This window comes from Sinohyriopsis cumingii, chromosome 9, assembly GCF_028554795.1.
Source record: "Sinohyriopsis cumingii isolate HCF-2022 chromosome 9, ASM2855479v2, whole genome shotgun sequence".
NCBI lineage: Eukaryota > Metazoa > Mollusca > Bivalvia > Unionida > Unionidae > Sinohyriopsis > Sinohyriopsis cumingii.
Window position 1 is genome coordinate 94,118,779 of NC_142969.1, and position 18,756 is coordinate 94,137,534.

General features: G+C 34.7%; 1 protein-coding gene across 1 annotated transcript; it reads left to right on the forward strand.

Annotated features, from left to right (window-relative positions):
- The first annotated feature begins 498 nt into the window (after positions 1-498).
- LOC149792274 (mitochondrial import inner membrane translocase subunit Tim13-like) lies at positions 499-17,625 on the forward strand. Its single transcript, XM_089970823.1, has 4 exons — positions 499-696; positions 8,837-8,905; positions 14,777-14,908; positions 16,951-17,625. Exons 1-4 carry the CDS (start codon positions 580-582, stop codon positions 17,041-17,043), a joined length of 411 nt encoding a protein of 136 aa, XP_089826949.1. The 5' UTR covers positions 499-579; the 3' UTR covers positions 17,044-17,625.
- Positions 17,626-18,756: the final 1,131 nt, after the last annotated feature.

The window sequence follows — 18,756 nt, forward strand, 5'->3', positions numbered from 1 at the left end:
AAATTGAGAAAAATCAAGAAAGAGCCTTAGGTAGAAAAGTAAAATGAGCATATGCAAGAAAGGTTACAACATTTAGATTGGAAAATATTAACTACTTTTTTCTGAGCAATACTGTACTCCTCACACTATGCTTTATAGCTCAGAAAAGATAATTCATATTATACTATACAATTGCAGTAAAACTATAAATATATAATATTTATTTCTTCTAGTTATAGCTGTGACAAAAGTTCTTTTCCATATAATAAAAGGGAACAACAACTAGAATGACAAGAGGGCAAAGGCTATGAAACATCGTTAAATATAATTGACTTATATAAATTTCTATATTGAGAGAGAGAGAGAGAGAGAGAGAGAGAGAGAGAGAGAGAGAGAGAGAGATTCTGGTTTTACGTCTATACGTTGCGTTGTTTTTTTTTTTGTTGTTCTTTTTGTGTATACCTGATTTTTCTTGGTTTCGTTTCTCACACCGGATTCTCTATCGGTTTCACATAATAATGCAAATCGTTCCAATACCGGAAGTTTATGTCAAGCACGTGTGCTGAAGGTCGTATTTTGTCAGTTAATTGACTAATAATAATGGATTTCGGTTCTTCTTCACCATCCTCAGCTGGAATGGATTCCCACCAACGTGAAAATATAATGGGTCAAGTTAAGCAACAAGTAGCTGTGATGCAAGTGCAACAATTATTAGAGGTGAATTTAGGAATGACATTCAGCAATTGTGACTGATGAAATGTTCGCCTTTTTTTTCGTCTCTTAAACATCATAGGACGTTCTATTTTCACGAAACCTAATGTTCCAATTATTTTTTAATTTATGCGAACTTTCATTTACATTAACATCCAACGGTTAAATCTGTTTATACGTGTATAATTTACACAATTGAACATTATTTCGTTTCTATATAAAGTAATGCTACTCTTGAAAAATCTTGGCAAGTTGTTTCTGAGGTTTTGGGATTATCACGTGTATTTATCATGATGATCAGTGTGACATATTGTTGCAAGAAGTAATCAAAGTAAAGCAACACCTTTAGGTTACCCAGCAATTATAAAGCAATTTAAAGTTAGTTTTAATGAATTTCTTTTATCTGAAAATAATAATGCAGATCATTACTCATTCATTCAATGGGCATTTAATAAATGCGACTGTGAAGATACTTTTATGTAACGGTGTAAAACTTAGATGAAAGGAAATGAAAATTGATTGGATACACATGTAGGCATAACATAACATTATACATACTTAATGTAAGATGGGTTAAAATATGGCTGCTTTTGGAGCTGGACTATTTACTGGAACAGATTCTGATATTCCAGAACAAATGAAAATAGAGGAACAAACATAGAAAATATCTAAACAAAGGTTAAAACACAACTTAATGTTTAACCACGCTGCTCATTTTCTTGAGTTTGAATAAAAAGTCTTTTAATATAATCAGATTTATAATTTATTGCTCAGCATGTCAAAATTTTGGACAGGCAAAACAACACAAATGTACATTTAAGAACTGTAGATACAATACAGAAAATGCTGAAATATAAAGTACTATTAGATCTACAAGATTACAATTGGTTTCACACATAAACAGTATTTTAAGTTGACACTAGATTACATTTAAAATTGCAAATATAGATCACTTTTTATATGTGTAAATAATGCAGTGTAACGATATATGTTAGCACTTCCAAATTATCATGTATAAAAATAAATTGGAACATTTTGGAGTATAATAAATATTTGCCTATTGACTGACTTGAATTGTCATGTTGAGATTAAGATAGTCATGTCTTATGCAAATATTTAAGTACTTATTTTTAGATCTTAAGTCATCTCCTGTGTCAGTGCACTTGTCTGTGTCAGCGACAGTGTGTTTTGGACATTTTGTCATGCAATCTGATTAAAATCATATTAGAGCCATCCTACATGAAGCAGGACAATGGAGATCTGACTTTAAACAGATTGATTTTTTGTGTTCGTTTGTTCACTGTACTTTTGTCTTTGAATGTTTGTTTTCCTCCTGCTCTTAGTTGGCACAATTGTAGTTATCCTGTTGGATGAAATCACCATATTTGGTTCTTTTTGGATGAATCTGCAAAACTTTTCAGAATTATTTCACATTCATCGATTCTTTTGACTGCCCACATGGCTGTAAATATCAGCGAATGTCTCTGACTGTCCGCTAGTCTTTACTGTCAGTTACTTATGATATACCTTTAAACTGAGCATCTGTCTTGTCAACTGCATCATCTACTAGTTTCCTTTTGCATTTTGTTCATAACAAATCACAGTCACATGCATGAGGCGTCGATTGAATATTGAATGTTTTGTCTACACCAGTGATCTGTAGAGTAGTGTTTTTTAAAAGTCCATCAGTTGTTCATCAGTGTACAAAACAAACCACTCCCTTGAAAACTTGTGCCCTGATAACACACAAACCTGCTTATAACATGGGATCGCTATTTGTTTTTTTTTTATTAGAAAGTGACAAAAATATGATCCCTAATTGTTGAAAATGAAAAAACTCGTGATCAAAATTGGTAACTAAAACCGTGATATATTGCTTGTTTTATTATTAAAAATGGTTGATTTGACCTGAAAATTTGAATCAACATTATGGAAATATCAACTTTTAATAAGAAATCATGTATTTTCTTAAAAGATTTATTTCCAAACAACATTCTAGGTACACTGTAAATAACAGTATGCATCAAAATTTTGATCAGTGAAATTGTCACTTAAGTCTTTTTGAGGCAGCATTTTAATAAACAAATACCAGTTAAATACATTTTTATCAAGTGAAATGTGTTTTTGTTATATCAAATTTGAATATATCAATCTGCCATTAACAGCTATGTCTGCAAGAATTTCTGTGAGAACCTAATTAAGTGCTGATCATGTTTTGATACCTAATTTGCCTAAGTATTTGTTGTATTGTTGCACTGAATTAAAATATGACCTTTTGTATTACCACAATAATTACGTCTTTTATATCAAATAAAGGGGTGGAATAATTGAAAATTTTAAAGGTATGCAAATCCAACCTGCATAAGAGCTAGTGGCCACTCCTTACTTACACTTTTTTTTGAGAATATAATATATTTAAACTAACTTAAATTATCAAAGTCATACACATATGTGATCAACATTAGCAAGACGATCAAGAGAAATGAATACTTGATGACGTGAAATTCTGTTTCACAGATGCATTTTATTAATGCAAAGTTAGTTTCACAGTTCCTGATTTTGCCACATAGAGATTTCTTCATGGATGAAAAGAAATTTCACTATTACTTGTAATGAAATCATGGCATCAATATATTATAACAGAACACTACTTATATTATAACAGAACACTACTTATATTATAATAGAACACTACTTAAAAATGACTTTTGACAATGACAGCTCTTTCACGAACTAAATGGTTCATTTTTTAAACAAAAGGAATCTTGTTTGATTGTGAATTTGAATCAGTAACTAGTCTGGTTCCCTGCTTAGAATGCTTCTTGAGCTGCATCCCACAAGATTAGAGAGCTCAGCAGGGATAGTAAAGATCAAGGAACCAGACTACTCAACAACAGAACGAATCAGTGATTTAATACACAATGTTTAATACATGTGAAAGGTTGTTGAAACCAATTTGAACAACAATAATAATGTTCTCTCAGCAGTTGGACATCTTGAAAATGACTTCAAGGTAAATGTTACATAAAAACGAATAACTTCGTTAGAAAAAGCACTTTATTGACAATTATTCCCAACACGATTTTAAAACGAGTATTCAGCTATTTAACAGACAAGTTCCCCCCACACATGTGGTTTTCTTGGTGTCCAGCATGGGATGGTATCATTTCATAATGATATGGAGGTCCCTCAATAACTTGTGCCCTCGCTTATAGTGTGATCTATATTTTTGGATCCCACTGTGTGCGAGTTATCAAGGGAAAGATGTAATGTGGGGTTATTTGCCTGAACTATTTACCACTAATGATATAAAGGATGGTTCCTACTTAATTGGTATTCAGTATCTGTTACATTATCTGCTATTTTTCTTACGTTACCAGTGATATATTCTATTTTTGTCTATAGTTTATTTGATACTTATTGAACCATCCAATTCATTTTCAGTTTTTGAAAAACAGTGCTGATGTTTTTTTATATAAATGTTGGGTGCATATGTATTCATTACAGTTGTGTTCAGAAATCCCATGGAGAGTTAGATATGAAAACTTACTGACATATTGATGTAAAGGCAGAATGCCATCTGAAGTTAGACATATTACTTGTTTCTTATAGTTGGTGTCAGGTTTCAGAGGGGTATATTACCTTTGAATGATTATGAGATGGTTGTTTGGGAAGAAGGACATGTTCTCTTTTAATAATTGCACCATACAGACCTGCCAACCCAACTGAAAAAAATCGAGAGAATCCCAATTTTTGTACTTATCTCCCAGTTTTTAAGAAAAAATCATGATTTTTCAACTCCTTGAGGAAAAATCCAGATTTTTTATATATATACAAAAACATCATTTTCCATTTCCCTGTTTCTGTATATTGTTTTTCTGTGTCTGGTATGCTTCTTAGTACTTTACCATATCTGGCTAGATGTCCGGTTTTCATCTGCCAATACAAAGAGATTGTCTCACAGTGTGGTTCTCTTTAACTGACCCCATCAGCAAATCTCAGCATCATAATGAATATGTTTCTCAGAAAGAAGCGAAAAATCGAAGAAATAGAAGTAACTAATGAATTTTCACCAGCCAAGAAAAAGAAATGGTATCAAAAATATAGGAATGATTGGGGGAAACAGTTTGCGGGGCCTATCATGCATTCTGCCAATGTTCCTCACAGCATCTCAATACTATGTGGTGGTCTAGATGACATTAATAAACACAGTGCAACAGCCAAGCACAAAACAGCATGAAAAAGATATTATCAGCATGAAGCCACTGCAATTTTCCATGGTAAAAGAGAAGGATGACTCGTCAGTGATCAGAGCAGAGACAATTTTTACAGGAGTAAGTATTTGAAGTAAATAAATTAATTACGACCAGCTTACATATCAAGCAACGTTTAATTTTTCCCAGATATGTCTCGTTCTTGAAACCTTGAATATGAGTGTAAGTTTTTGATGTTCAGCAAACAAAACATTTTTCATTGTTTGATTTTATCAGACTTAGCTTTAATGTAAATTATTATACTTGTAGATTGTTTATTTGGAGTGAATTAAGCTAAAAATTTGTATTTATTTAACTGGAACGCTGCAAACAGTGATGTCTCCTCAAATAATTATCTCCTCAAATATTTAAAAACACTATATAATGTTTACCAAAAATCATTTAATTTTAAATTATATTGTTATTAATATGCTTATAATGATAACCTGTAAATTGTTTCTTAAAATAGCAGCTGCTTGTAAGAAGGCAGGCCAGATGCTGGTGCTGCGATTGTTGACAGCTGGTTTAGGCAGAAGGAAACAAAAGTCATCATCTGCTGCGAGTCTCAGCAGTGCCAGGCTGAAAAGAATAAGAGATAACCTCAACTCAAGATGTACCCTTGCTCAGAACTACTTTAAAAAAAATGAAACCCTTGTTGTCTTCTGCTGTGCCTGACATAGTTTTTCTAAAATCAAACAACAACAGCACAACAGCAGATATATAACAAAAACATAGTAACTTAATATAAATCTGTCTTTGAGAACACACCATACAAAAACATTTTGAGAGAGACAAAGACACACACACATACGATGTCAGTCTTTTTGGTATTATGCTAGTTCGTTCTCATAGCATGGTCAGTTTTGTCCTATATGCAGGCCTAGCTCAATACATTTTCAGGTCAGTGTCATTAAATGTAGCTAAAGCTACATAACTAGTTTTAAATACTTTTTGTGAAACAAATTATATACTGTTAGCTACATTTAATGATGCTGACCTGAAAAATGACTGCTACATATAGGATACAGTTCTCAATGCTGTGTGAAATATACTATGACAGAAAACACTGATCCATGCATACAGACTATGGACCTATTCACTTTATAGCCTCCAAACAAACTTAGTAACAGCCAAAAAAATGTATGTCAAACATGCTTTATTTTAATTTTGTTAAGCATCTCCATTGTGCCCCAGTTGAATAAAAAATATACCTATAATATATAATGACAAATAATGCACTTAACAGGCAGAAGGAATCATTTATCCATCAACACATGATGTCTTATTTCTGTTAAATGACAGCATTAGATGGAACATGTAATGTTATGATGTCTAATTTGTGTTATATGACACCACTAAATGGAACATAAATGTTATGATGTCTTATTTGTGTTATATGACACTGTTAGATGGAGGGTGCAATGATGTGGTGTCTTATTTGTTTTATACGACTCCATTAAATACAGCATGCAATGATGTGATGTCTTATTTGTGTTACATGACACCATTAGATACATGCAGCGATGTCTTATTTATGTTATATGACACCATTAAATGGAACATGCAATGATATGATGTCTCATTTATGTCATTTGACACCATACGATGGAACATGCAATGATATGATGTCTAATGTGTATTATATGACACCATTGGATGTAACATACAATTATGTCTTATTTATGATTTATGACACCATAAGATGGAACATGCAGTGATATGATGTCTAATGTGTATTATATGACACCATTAGATGTAACATACAATTATGTCTTATTTATGATTTATGACACCATAAGATGGAACATGCAGTGATATGATGTCTAATGTGTATTATATGACACCATTAGATGTAACATACAATTATGTCTTATTTATGATTTATGACACCATTAGTTGGAACATGCAGTGATATGATGTCTAACATGTTATATTACACCATTGTTTTATGACATCACTAGATGGAGCATGCAATTATATAATGTCTAATTTATGTTATATGACACCATTAGATGCAACATGCAATGATATGATGTTGAATGTATGTTATATGACACCAATAGATAGAGCATGCAATGATATGATGACTAATTTAAGGTATATGACACCATTAGATGGAATATGCAATTATATGATGTCTAACTTATGTTATATGACACTATTAGATGGAGCATGCAATGATCTGATGGCGAATTTGTGTTATATGACACCATTAGATGGATCATGCAATAATATTATGTCTAATTTATGTTATCTGATAGCATTAGATGGAACATGCAGTGATGTGATGTCTAATTTATATGACATCATTAGATGGAACAGCCAATAATCTGATGTCTAATTTATGTTATACGACACCGTTAGATCAAACATGCAAGGATATGATGTCTTTATTTGTTTATATGACAGCATTAGATGGAGCAACACTTGTTTAACGTCTAATTTGTCTGATATGACACTATTAAATGGAGCATGTAATGTTATGATTTCTAATTTGTGTTATATGACACTGTTAGATGGAACATGCAGTGATGTGATGTTGTTCATCCCTGTATATTTAGATCACCTTATGGATGGCTTGCATTAGGCATATTGAAGAATCCTATCATCATCAGTGAAATGCTGAAGGAATAAAACTGATTTCCACACAAAACCTCAAGAGCTGTACTGAATTAATTTACCATTTGGATCAAAATGGAACCCAGAAGAAGTTTTCTAAATTTTGACAGCTTTATCAGAGGTCAAGGTTACTAAAATAAGTAAATTGGTTCCTTTACAAAAAATCAAGTTATATGCCTCTACACTTGTCAAATTGTTTTGCATTAATTGAAATTCTAATGAGGAAAAGGCTTATCTATTTTCAAGTTCAAGGTTTTGAACAGTAATTAAAATTCTCCACCATCAACAATTACCAGAAATTTGTGGCTGGGTTGCACTTGTAATAAGAATTAAATCTTTTAATTTTGGAATCAAAGGTGAAGGTCACTAAAAAGATGCATACTATTCTTAGACCAAAACTTTGGATGGCTTGTTCTGAGAGGATGGAACAAACTTACTGATTATGATATCCAAACATCATTGGTCTAAGGCACAGACTGAAAAAATAAAAATAGTTTGTACATAATAACATTTGTTCTACATCAAAGACCTTGACCAAACTATGTGGATGGTTTAAACATAGGGTAGGAATAAGCTTATTGATTTTGGGGTCAAAAAGGTGAAAGGTCAAGGTCACAGTGACTGAAAGAATAAATGGTTTCTGCAAAAAAAATATTTTAAGAAAGCAGCCATGTTCTTTTGCCAGAGATAGTTGGTTACTTATATCTTGTGTAAGGGAGAAAGCTATTGCCTTTTGGGGCCAGAATTACAAGGGTCAGCAATTATAAAAGAAATGGTTTGCACAGTAACTTTACTTCTGGACCACATACCTGGACCAAGGTGTGTAGAGGGGCTTGAACTTAATGTCAGAGGTCAGAGTCATTTTGGTTCAAATTAAATGAGGTTTTGCAACTTAACTTTTGCTCTGTATCACTTAACTGGATGGCTTGTAAGAAGCCTATAGGTTCAGGGGTCTAATGGTCAGATGTCAGTGCCATGGTAAGTCTAACAGGAAAATAACGGTATCTGCACAATAAGTTTAGTAGGTATCAGGTGGTTGGATAGAAATGTAGTTTATATCTGCCATTGACCATACTCATTTCCCTTTATCTTCAATTTAATATACCTTTTAAGGTGTTTTTAGTTCTTTTTCTTTCATGTTTTGCCATCTAGGTATACATGCTTATTTTTATTTGAGGGTTTTTTGTTCTTATTATGTGTCTTAAAACTCTTGAATGAAGAAAATTACCAGTAATAGTGAAATTCTTACGACAGCATTTTTTATCCCATTTCAGAGTATGACAGATAAATGTTTTAAAAAGTGTGTAACAAGTCCAGGATCTTCATTAGGTAGTGGTGAACAGGTAACTCATATTTTGCTATACAAGTTTGATGTTAGTAAAAGTCGTTATTAATTAAGGATTTGTACCAAATACCTCATTTGTGGATACAGATGTAGTTGTTTGAAATTTTATCTATTAGTACATGCAGGGAACCATGGTGGCTCAGTGGGTAGCATGCCAGTCTTGCAACCGAAAGGGTGTGAGTTCAGATCTTACCATCAGACCAGCCAGGCTCAGCTACTGGTTTGTGTCACTGGGCAAGGCACTCTACTCCATTTGCCTTGGCATTAAATAACCTGCTTGTGTTTCTCTGCCATAAAGAACCAAAAAGGAAAGAAAATTAGCACATGTGAGTTTCGTTTACTCTTTTAATTCTGTCAGTTTAGGCCATCTCAGGGGCAGTCCAGCACTAGTCTTGAACCTTTACTTTTTGATATTGCTAGGTAGGTTATATTCCTTTCAGATGGCAAGATAGGCTGGTCTTTGGGTTGACTTTATTGTGGGCACCTTTTGGAAGTAGTATAGGGCCAGTTAGTGGCGGTGGGGGAAAAATACTTCAAATGCTCTATGTCATGTTTAAACCTGTTTATGAGCGTTGCTGTGGTATTTATGTCACTTCTAGGAGAAGTCAGACATGCCAACCCTGATGAGTCCGTTGCCAGTAAGGCAGTTGATTTTTTTCCATTAGACTGACCAGTTTTCAGTAAGGTTCACAAGATATCAATAACTGCTATTGTAAAGCTGGAAAATGTGATTTAAAGTTTGACGCAGCAACGATAAACAGTATATTCAACTGAAAAGTTTGTAAAGTACACATAGACTTTATTTACCTCTAGTACAGTTGCACATACTTTAGTTCCAAACCCTATGCAATTCAGTGGTCTGCTTATATCTCTCAACTTGACATAATTCTTTGAAATACTTTTCCATTTCACATGACAAAGGCAATCATATCTCCTGCCATGAGACATACTCAAATTGGCACGTGATGTCCAATAAACGTAGTTGTGTCCTTTCCATCTTTTATTCACAAGAATCTGAATAATCCTTTTTATTCTTCTGTGTTGATTATTAACACTTTTCTATAAGCTTATTTTCCCTTTCGTCTTAAACATGCATCGCTTTCATGATGCCATTTTTTAAAATTATATAATCAACAGTTTGATCATCCAGATGCTTAGCATAAACAAATGAGTGCATTTTAAAGTGTCTGGGGGTGATGCTCTAAAGTTAGTTTGGTTCCATGACTAATTTTGTTTACTAATTCTAAGATGAAACCTGGATCCAAATAAAACACAGATGAACCAATTATCCTGATTTTTTGGCAACAATAATTTTTCTTTAGTTTTTGCTTGTATGCCTTAAGTCCATATTTTAAGGGTAATTTTCATAAGACGGCAAAATCTTATGAGTTGGCAGGTCTGAGAAGTTTATTTGATAGTGTCGGATCCAAGCCTAGGGTGAAAGAATGCTGACCCAGGACCTTCCTTATAGCAGTTAAGTTAGGATTGCATTAGACTTTAAGACTGTTTGAAAAGAGCACTTGTTATACAGCACTCATTTGATAACTTGCACCCTGATAACTCATGAACCTGCTTATAACGTGGGGCCAGGCATGGATCTCATTTTCTAAACCAGAAAAGACTCAAAAATTGATCCCTATTTGTTGAACTTGAAAATTGAGATCTAAATTGGTAATGGATACTTTGATATATCTCTCATTTTATTGTCAAAACTGTCTATAGGACCTGGAAATTTTTAATCAACATTATGATCTATCAACTTTTAATAAGAATTCATGTTAATTTGTTACATTTTCTTTCCTAACGACATTCTTAATACACCACAATTAAAAGTATTCAAGGCAATTTGATCAGTGAAAATATCACTTACCCCTAGTGGATACAGTACTTTAATAAATAAATACCAATTAAATTTTTTTTTTATCAATTGAAATTTGTGTTCTGGTTCTATCTTTTATTTCCTTTTAAGTGTAATAATCATATATGCAGTGTGTTCTCTTGGAATTAAATGTAAAATGTGTAAATCTACCGGAACAGCTATGTCTGTGAGCATTTCTCAGAGAACCTAATTAAGTGCCGACCATGTTTTGATATTGGACTAGCAGAAGCATTTGTTGTATTGTTGCACTAAATAAAAGCGGGCCTCCTTTTCTGTTATCACATTATTTACATCTTTTGAATCAAATAAAGGAGGTGGAGTTTAAATTTAAAAAAAAAGCATACAAGTCCTACATGCTTCAGAACCAGTGGTACCAGTCGTATGTCAGGTAACTCATTTCATTTGATCAATCGAGCACTGTTATAAATGTTATTGTGTACATAATCTAATTAAACCACCTTAAATTAACCTACTCAGTCTGTGATTAAACATAGCTAGGCAACCAAGCAAAATGAGAACTTGGTAAAAAAAATAAAGAGCTTTGTTTCATAGATACATTGAAATATACGCAATGATGATAAGAAGTTTCACAATTACTTGCAATGAAGTCACAGCATCAATATTGTACTAATTGAGCAATATAAAAATTGAGTTTCAACATAGATGATTGTCTCACGAAATAAGTTTTACATGTTTTTATAAAAAGGAATCATGTTGGTAGTGTATCAACAGTTTGGTTCCCTACTTTTGTAGACTCCTTGTTTCACAAAATCAGACTAATCAGCAAAACAGAAAGCCATGACCTAACACATGAAACGTTCTTGCATACTGTCTCGGTTGTTGAAACCAGTTGGAATCATGTTATCAATCTTTCATATCTTAGACATTTTAAAAATAAAAGTAATTTATAGAAAATAATGAACAACTTCATCAGAAAAGGTACTTTGTTGACAAATATTCTCGATGCAGTTATAAAACGAGGATTCAGTCATTAAACAGCCCAGTTTCCTCCTTCCCATACCCTGCAGTTCTCTGGTTGTTGTATTGGATTTTTTGGAGGTCCCTCTGTAATTTGCAACATTGCTTATAGTGCAGTCTGTAGTTTTGGACCCCACTGTATGCAGGTTACTGAGGGAGAGGTGTATAATGATCATCTAGCTGGAATCAGTGTAGGTCCTGATCTGTCATTGCATTGTGATGGCAGATCCATCTGTCCATGTGTCTGTTCATATGTCAACATTCTCATTTCTGCACCATAATTAAGTTCTAAAGCACCTGCTTTCCCCTGACTTCACAGTTGTTTTGCAGAAAGAAAGAAGCCAGTCAGTTTGGGATATATAATGCAGATATAATGGTTTATTTCAAGAGTTCACTATCATCTTGACCAAACATTCCGGTCATAGAGACACATCAGTCAGTAATCTCCAGACTACACACATGCCTTACTAGGGCTTACACAGAGGGCTATTAGAGACGGGGCAAAGTGTAAAATGTGCTCTTCATGATGCTGATGTTCACTCATGGAACACATGTTTCATGGTTGCCATAGAGTAAATGACAAATGAAATCATCTGCAAATTTTGGCTCTGTTAGTCATAGATACTAGTGAAACTAGTGGAAGGTCCTGATACACTATGCATACATGTACATTAATTGTAATGCCTTGTTGGTTCTAAGTGAAATCAGTGGGCATGTTTAAAGTCTTGTTCTCAGCTACTCCTGAATGAGAACAGGGTTTTCACTGAAACACTTCTAAGCACTTTTAAATTAGTTGATCCTAAATGAAAATGGTCCCAATATGTCCTCCAACATAGCCAATCATGCTTTGGATGTCGCTATTATGCAGCATGTTGCTGTTGTGTAGTTTACTCTTTCCAGATGGAAAATACCCTCAAATCTGTGATGAGAATTCATTTTCCCATATGGTGATTAGAATGTTCTTGTTTTCATGTCCTACCTTGCTTCCATCCACAATCATTTATTCTTTTTACAGTTACAGACATTACTGCTGCTAAAAATACCACTGAAGAGAAAATTCCTTTTGCTTTGAGTCATATGTCACAGTTGGTGCATTTTCTTAATATGTATCATTTTTATTGTGTGGTCTTAGATCAAGCATTTTTACTGACTGGAATTAGCTATCTCTCTCTCGTTATTACATTTTTTCTTTTTGTGTTTTTTTCTTCTTTTTATAACCTTGGATTTAGACTCCTATGGCTCTGCTCCAGTGGCCTAGTGGTTAGAGCATCTGCCTTGAATGCGGAAGGTCATGGGTTTGATCCCTGGCCGAGTCATATCAAAGGCTTATAAAAATGGTGCTAACAGCTACCTGGCTTGATGCTCAGCATTAAGTGGTTAGTGTTAGGACTGGTCAGCCTGGTGTCAGGATAATGTGACTGAGTGGGACATCATGCTACATGTCTGCGGCATGATGCATAAGTACTAGCATCACTATAAACTGCAGACATTGTAGCAATATGACTGAAAAAAATTGTTTAAGCTATGTTAAAAATCCAAATCACACACACACACACACACACACACACTGAGAATCCTGTGTCTATTAGCATAACAATTACAGAGTTTGAGAAATACTCTTCTCCTTTTTCTTTCTTTATTATGTACCTGGCAGACCTTCCAACTCTTATGATTTTGCCATAAGTCTTACGAAATTACCCATAAAATATGAACTTACAGCATACAAACAAAAACTATGGAAAAAAAATGATTGTTGAAGAAAATTCTGGATAATTGTTTCATCTGTGTTTTATTTGGATCCGGTGTAACAGGCAATAGTATACCCTCAGTCCGGAGTATACCTGGGGTTAAAGCGGCCTAGGCTAGATTATACCTGGGTATATTATGGCTTGGGCCAATGTATACCCCTGGGGTATATTATGGCCTAGGCCAATTCATACCCCTCAGGCTAAATTATACCCCCATGATGTCAATAATGTTGAGCGATATACACAAGAATTACTTAATTTTTCAACATTTTATTGTCAGGTAAGTTAAGTGACATGTTTCAGTCATACTTGTAGTCTGTCAAGTTATATACATACAAGTAAAGACCAGAACGATAAGTAAATATTAATTTAATATACAAGTGGGGCATATTCTGGCCTGAAGGGGTATGGACTGGCCCAGGCTATTTTACACCCCTGGGCATAGTTTAGCCTAGGACACTTTATGCCCCGGAGTATACTCTGGCCTGGGCCAAACTATACCCGTGTTTAATCTGGGCAGGGGTTAATTTGGCCTGCTACACCGGGTTTCATGTTAAAATTAGTGAAATTAGGTAGGGAACCAGACTAACTTTACAGCAGCACCCCAGATGCTTTAAACTGCACATATTTGTTCAAGCGAAGCGTCTGCATGTTCAAACTGTTGATTATAGAATTTTGTTTAAAAATGGCGTCCTGAAAGTGATGAATGTTTAAGACAAAATGGAAAATAAGCCTGTAGAAAGTGTTAATATTAAACACAGAAGAATAAAAAGGAATATTCAGATTCTTGTAAATAAAAGATGGAAAAGACACAATTATGTTTATTGGACATCACATGCCAATTTGAGTATGTCTCGTAGCAGGAGATATGATTTCCATCGTCATATGAAATGGAAAAATGAATTTCCATGAACTATGTCAAGTTGAGAGATAGCAACAAGCCATTGAATTGTATAGGGTTTGGAACTAAAGTTTGTGCAACTGTGCTAGTGGTGAATAAAATCTACATGTACTTTACAAACATTTCAGTTTAACATAATGTTATCATCGCTGCTGTCTAACTCTTAATTTGTTTTCCATCATTTTGAATCTTCATTTCTCAGCTTAGCATTACTGACATTCATTGAGACAGTGCCTGAGAAGGGTGAGTTCTTGCTGTTTTAAAGTAGCATAGACTTAGTCTATGCAAATACATCACATTTTTACATGATACTTAGATAGAATGTTTTGTAAATTTTATTGTTAGAAATTTGTTTTTTTGCAGCAATGTCTATGCAGGGTGTGGGTAGGTGTGGTCATGAGAATCTCCCCCTTGGAGAACAACCCCACCTGCCTATCTTGTACAGCCTGGGAGAGGATAGATGGCTGTCCTTATTGCAGTCTGTGGTCAGATGAGGTCAGGGACCTTGCCGGACATAAGCATTACTTATCAGGGAAGGAGAAAATTTCCTTTCTCATCTTCCTCGGAATGCAGGTTTTTTCCTTGGCTCTCAGGTTGCAAAGAAGAATTATCAAAGTCTCTTGGAGACGTTTAAAGTTAAGGGGCCCACTCCCGAGGGAGATAACAAGTGGACATTGATCAAGTTGTGCTCTCCAATTAGGGAAGAAAAGCACTCTCCACAGTCCTCTAGAGAGCAATTCATGTCCTCCTTTGAGGGAGGAGTAGCAGCATCTCTTTTCCAATGTTACAGTTACTAAGTCAGGAAGCTCTTCCATCCCATAAGGCAGAGAGCGAGTGATGACACTCTACTTGCCATCAGCTTGTTGCTGGTTGAGAGTGAGTCATGCCCCCTACTTGCCATCAGCTTGTAGCTGATTGAGAGTGAGTCATGCCCCCTACTTGCCATCAGCTTGTAGCTGATTGAGAGTGAGTCATGCCCCCTACTTGCCATCAGCTTGTTGCTGATTGAGAGTGAGTCGTGCTCCCCTACTTGCCATGAGCTTGTTGCTGATTGAGAGTGAGTCATGCCCCCTACTTGCCATCAGCTTGTAGCTGATTGAGAGTGAGTCATGCCCCCTACTTGCCATCAGCTTGTTGCTGATTGAGAGTGAGTCGTGCTCCCCTACTTGCCATGAGCTTGTTGCTGATTGAGAGTGAGTCATGCCACATATCACCTTGAATGTGGAGCAGCACCCTTTCCATCGCCATGGTCCATCATCGGTGATGAGATCAAGCCACCTGGTAATGGGAGAACTATGGTCTAAGTCTGTCAGATCTGGGAAGGGTCTTCCTGCAGATGTGTGTCACTGGATCAGTGATATTGACATATAATGATGATGGTGACCATGCATTTGATTTTCATAGATTGCCACCATTCCAGTGACTATATTTCTGATATGATTTTGATCAGAGTTGCAAAGTAGGCTTATGTCATCAAGCTGCCCAGTTGGTTTAATTAGGAGTGAGATCAATGCATATTAATTGGGGGGGGGGTAACCTTTCATCAGTTTGGCAGATGTTTTTGCCTCACAAGAATTGTATTTTGACCCCCAGTTTTGATCAAACTCGGTAGACAGGCTAATATCGTCAAGAGGTTTGATAAATTTTATTTTGAATGAGACCTATCCATGTTGATGTGGTGATCTTGTATCTAATTGGCTGGGCTTGTTACGTCTCTGGAGACCGTATCTTTTGTCTGATTTCAATAAGACATGGTGGATAGGTTTATATTATCAATATGTCAGTTATGAGTGAAGTCTGTGCTGCACATTAATTATGCCTTTATCTTTGGAAATAATTTTTATTGCACTATTGTCAAATAGGTGAAATTGACATGATATAATGGTTGTGAGGTAGTTTACGTAGGATTCTGTTTTTACAGTTGTCTTCTGTGTGAAATGGTTGGTTGTATTGTAAACCAGGTGAGGGCTGTACCATTTAAACATACATGGTACCCAGGGAATGCAGTTTTTTAAAAATACATGCCAGAGTACTTTGATTTCACAGAATTCATATTAAAATGATGATAAATTTCTAAATTGCATCTGTGGTTGAGTACCCCGACTTTAAAAGTGCCATCCCTGGGTCTAATGCATGTTTTGATGGAACAGCCCTGAGCAATATCAGTACCATGTATGTTTTGATGGAACAGCCCTGAGCAATATCAGTACCATGTATGTTTTGATGGAACAGCCCTGAGCAGTATCAGTCCCCTGTATGTTTTGACGGAACAGCCCTGAGCAATATCAGTCCCATGTCTGTTTTGATGGAACAGCCCTGAGCAATATCAGTCCCCTGTATGTTTTGATGGAACAGCCCTGAGCAATATCAGTCCCATGTATGTTTTGATGAAACAGCCCTGAGCAATATCAGTCCCATGTATGTTTTGATGGAACAGTCCTGAGCAATATCAGTCCCCTGTATGTTTTGATGGAACTGCCCTGAGCAATATCAGTCTCACTTGTAGCTCTTATTAATGTCATCCCTTCTTGTTTCAGAAATGCCTAGCAATGTGTATGGATAGGTACTTGGACTGTATGAATGTGGTTACTCAGGCGTACAGTTCTAGACTTCAGAAAGAAATGTCCTGAAAGATGTCCCTCAGATGACTGCACCGTGACAGCAAGATAACAAGTTTTGAAAAGATGGATACATGTGAATAGTTTTAAAAATGTGTGCTAACAATTGTTGACAAGTCTAGGTATTTATTCTCATGAAGCAGGGTTTAGAATGAGAAAAGCAGAAAAGATATTTTGTTTGTGTTTTAACAGCATTGTACGACCTATATAAAGATTGTATTATAAAGCAGCAAGTATTATTTCAAAGTTAACAAATAGCTTATTTGATATTTTTAATTAGAACAAAATAGAGCACTGATTCATCATCCATCAACTTAGTTTATTGACATACAATAATGTAAAGACATTAATCTTACCTGCACACAAAGTGAACTAGCCCGGATTTATATAGATTAGAAATGCCATCAAATAGGCATTTTCGGAAGACGGGGAGAGAGAGAAGTTTTATTCTGTAATTACCAAACTAAACACACCCAGATCTGCTGGTGCATTATGCAGCTGCAGATCTGTGTTGTTTGCAGTTGGACTTATAAGCAGGTATACATGGTATTTTCAACTGGGCATCATGAATAAATGAGGATATAGACTTTGTAACTGTATTGTTTTAATCATTTATTTCTTGCTGTGATGATTTCACAAGAACAAGAGACTGATTTTTGTTACATCTGGTCAAAATTAGAAATGCACATGAATCCTTATCCATGCTAATCTTGATATGCTTTGATAGGGTAAGAATATTGTATATTCCATTCATTTTATAAAAGAAACTCTCTGAAATAAGTCTTACAGCCCTTTATCATATTAACATCAGTTTGTTAAAACATATTTCGATTCTTTAAATCAACTTTGATTTTTCCAATTAAAATTGAAAATGCACTGGAAAATTTATATTTTAGTAACAGATTTTAATATTTTTAATAATAATAATAATAATAATAATAATAATGATAAAGAAGCAGCTTTTTTGGAGAACTGACCAATCTTCCATGAGGCTTCTAAGATAGATTTGGACGAATTTAGTGGTTTAAGTTAATCAGTATATCATCACTAATGTGACTATCCATACCTTTGGTCATATAAATATGGGTTTTCAGTCTTACCAATATATCATCACTAATGTGACTATCCATACCTTTGGTCTTATAAATATGGGTTTTCAGTCTTACCAATATATCATCACTAATGTGACTATCCATACCTTTGGTCGTATAAATATGGGTTTTCAGTCTTACCAATATATCATCACTAATGTGACTATCCATACCTTTGGTCGTATAAATATGGGTTTTCAGTCTTACCAATATATCATCACTAATGTGACTATCCATACCTTTGGTCGTATAAATATGGGTTTTCAGTCTTACCAATATATCATCACTAATGTGACTATCCATACCTTTGGTCATATAAATATGGGTTTTCAGTCTTACCAGTATGGGTTGTTGGTCATATCGATTTGGGTTTCTGGTCATATCAGTATTTGTTTTTGGTCATTGTCACGAACTCCCCTACACTTAGTCAGATACTTAAGATCGGGAGGATGAATGTTTTGGACAGATGATAATCACTCAAAGAACGAAGACAGACAGTATCAAATACACAAATAATATTACATTTATTGACATATAACACTAATTATGCACACAATTACACATTCACGCTAACATAACTTATCATGATGATAATATAATGTGAAATAAAATAAGACTAATAGAAACTGATTCA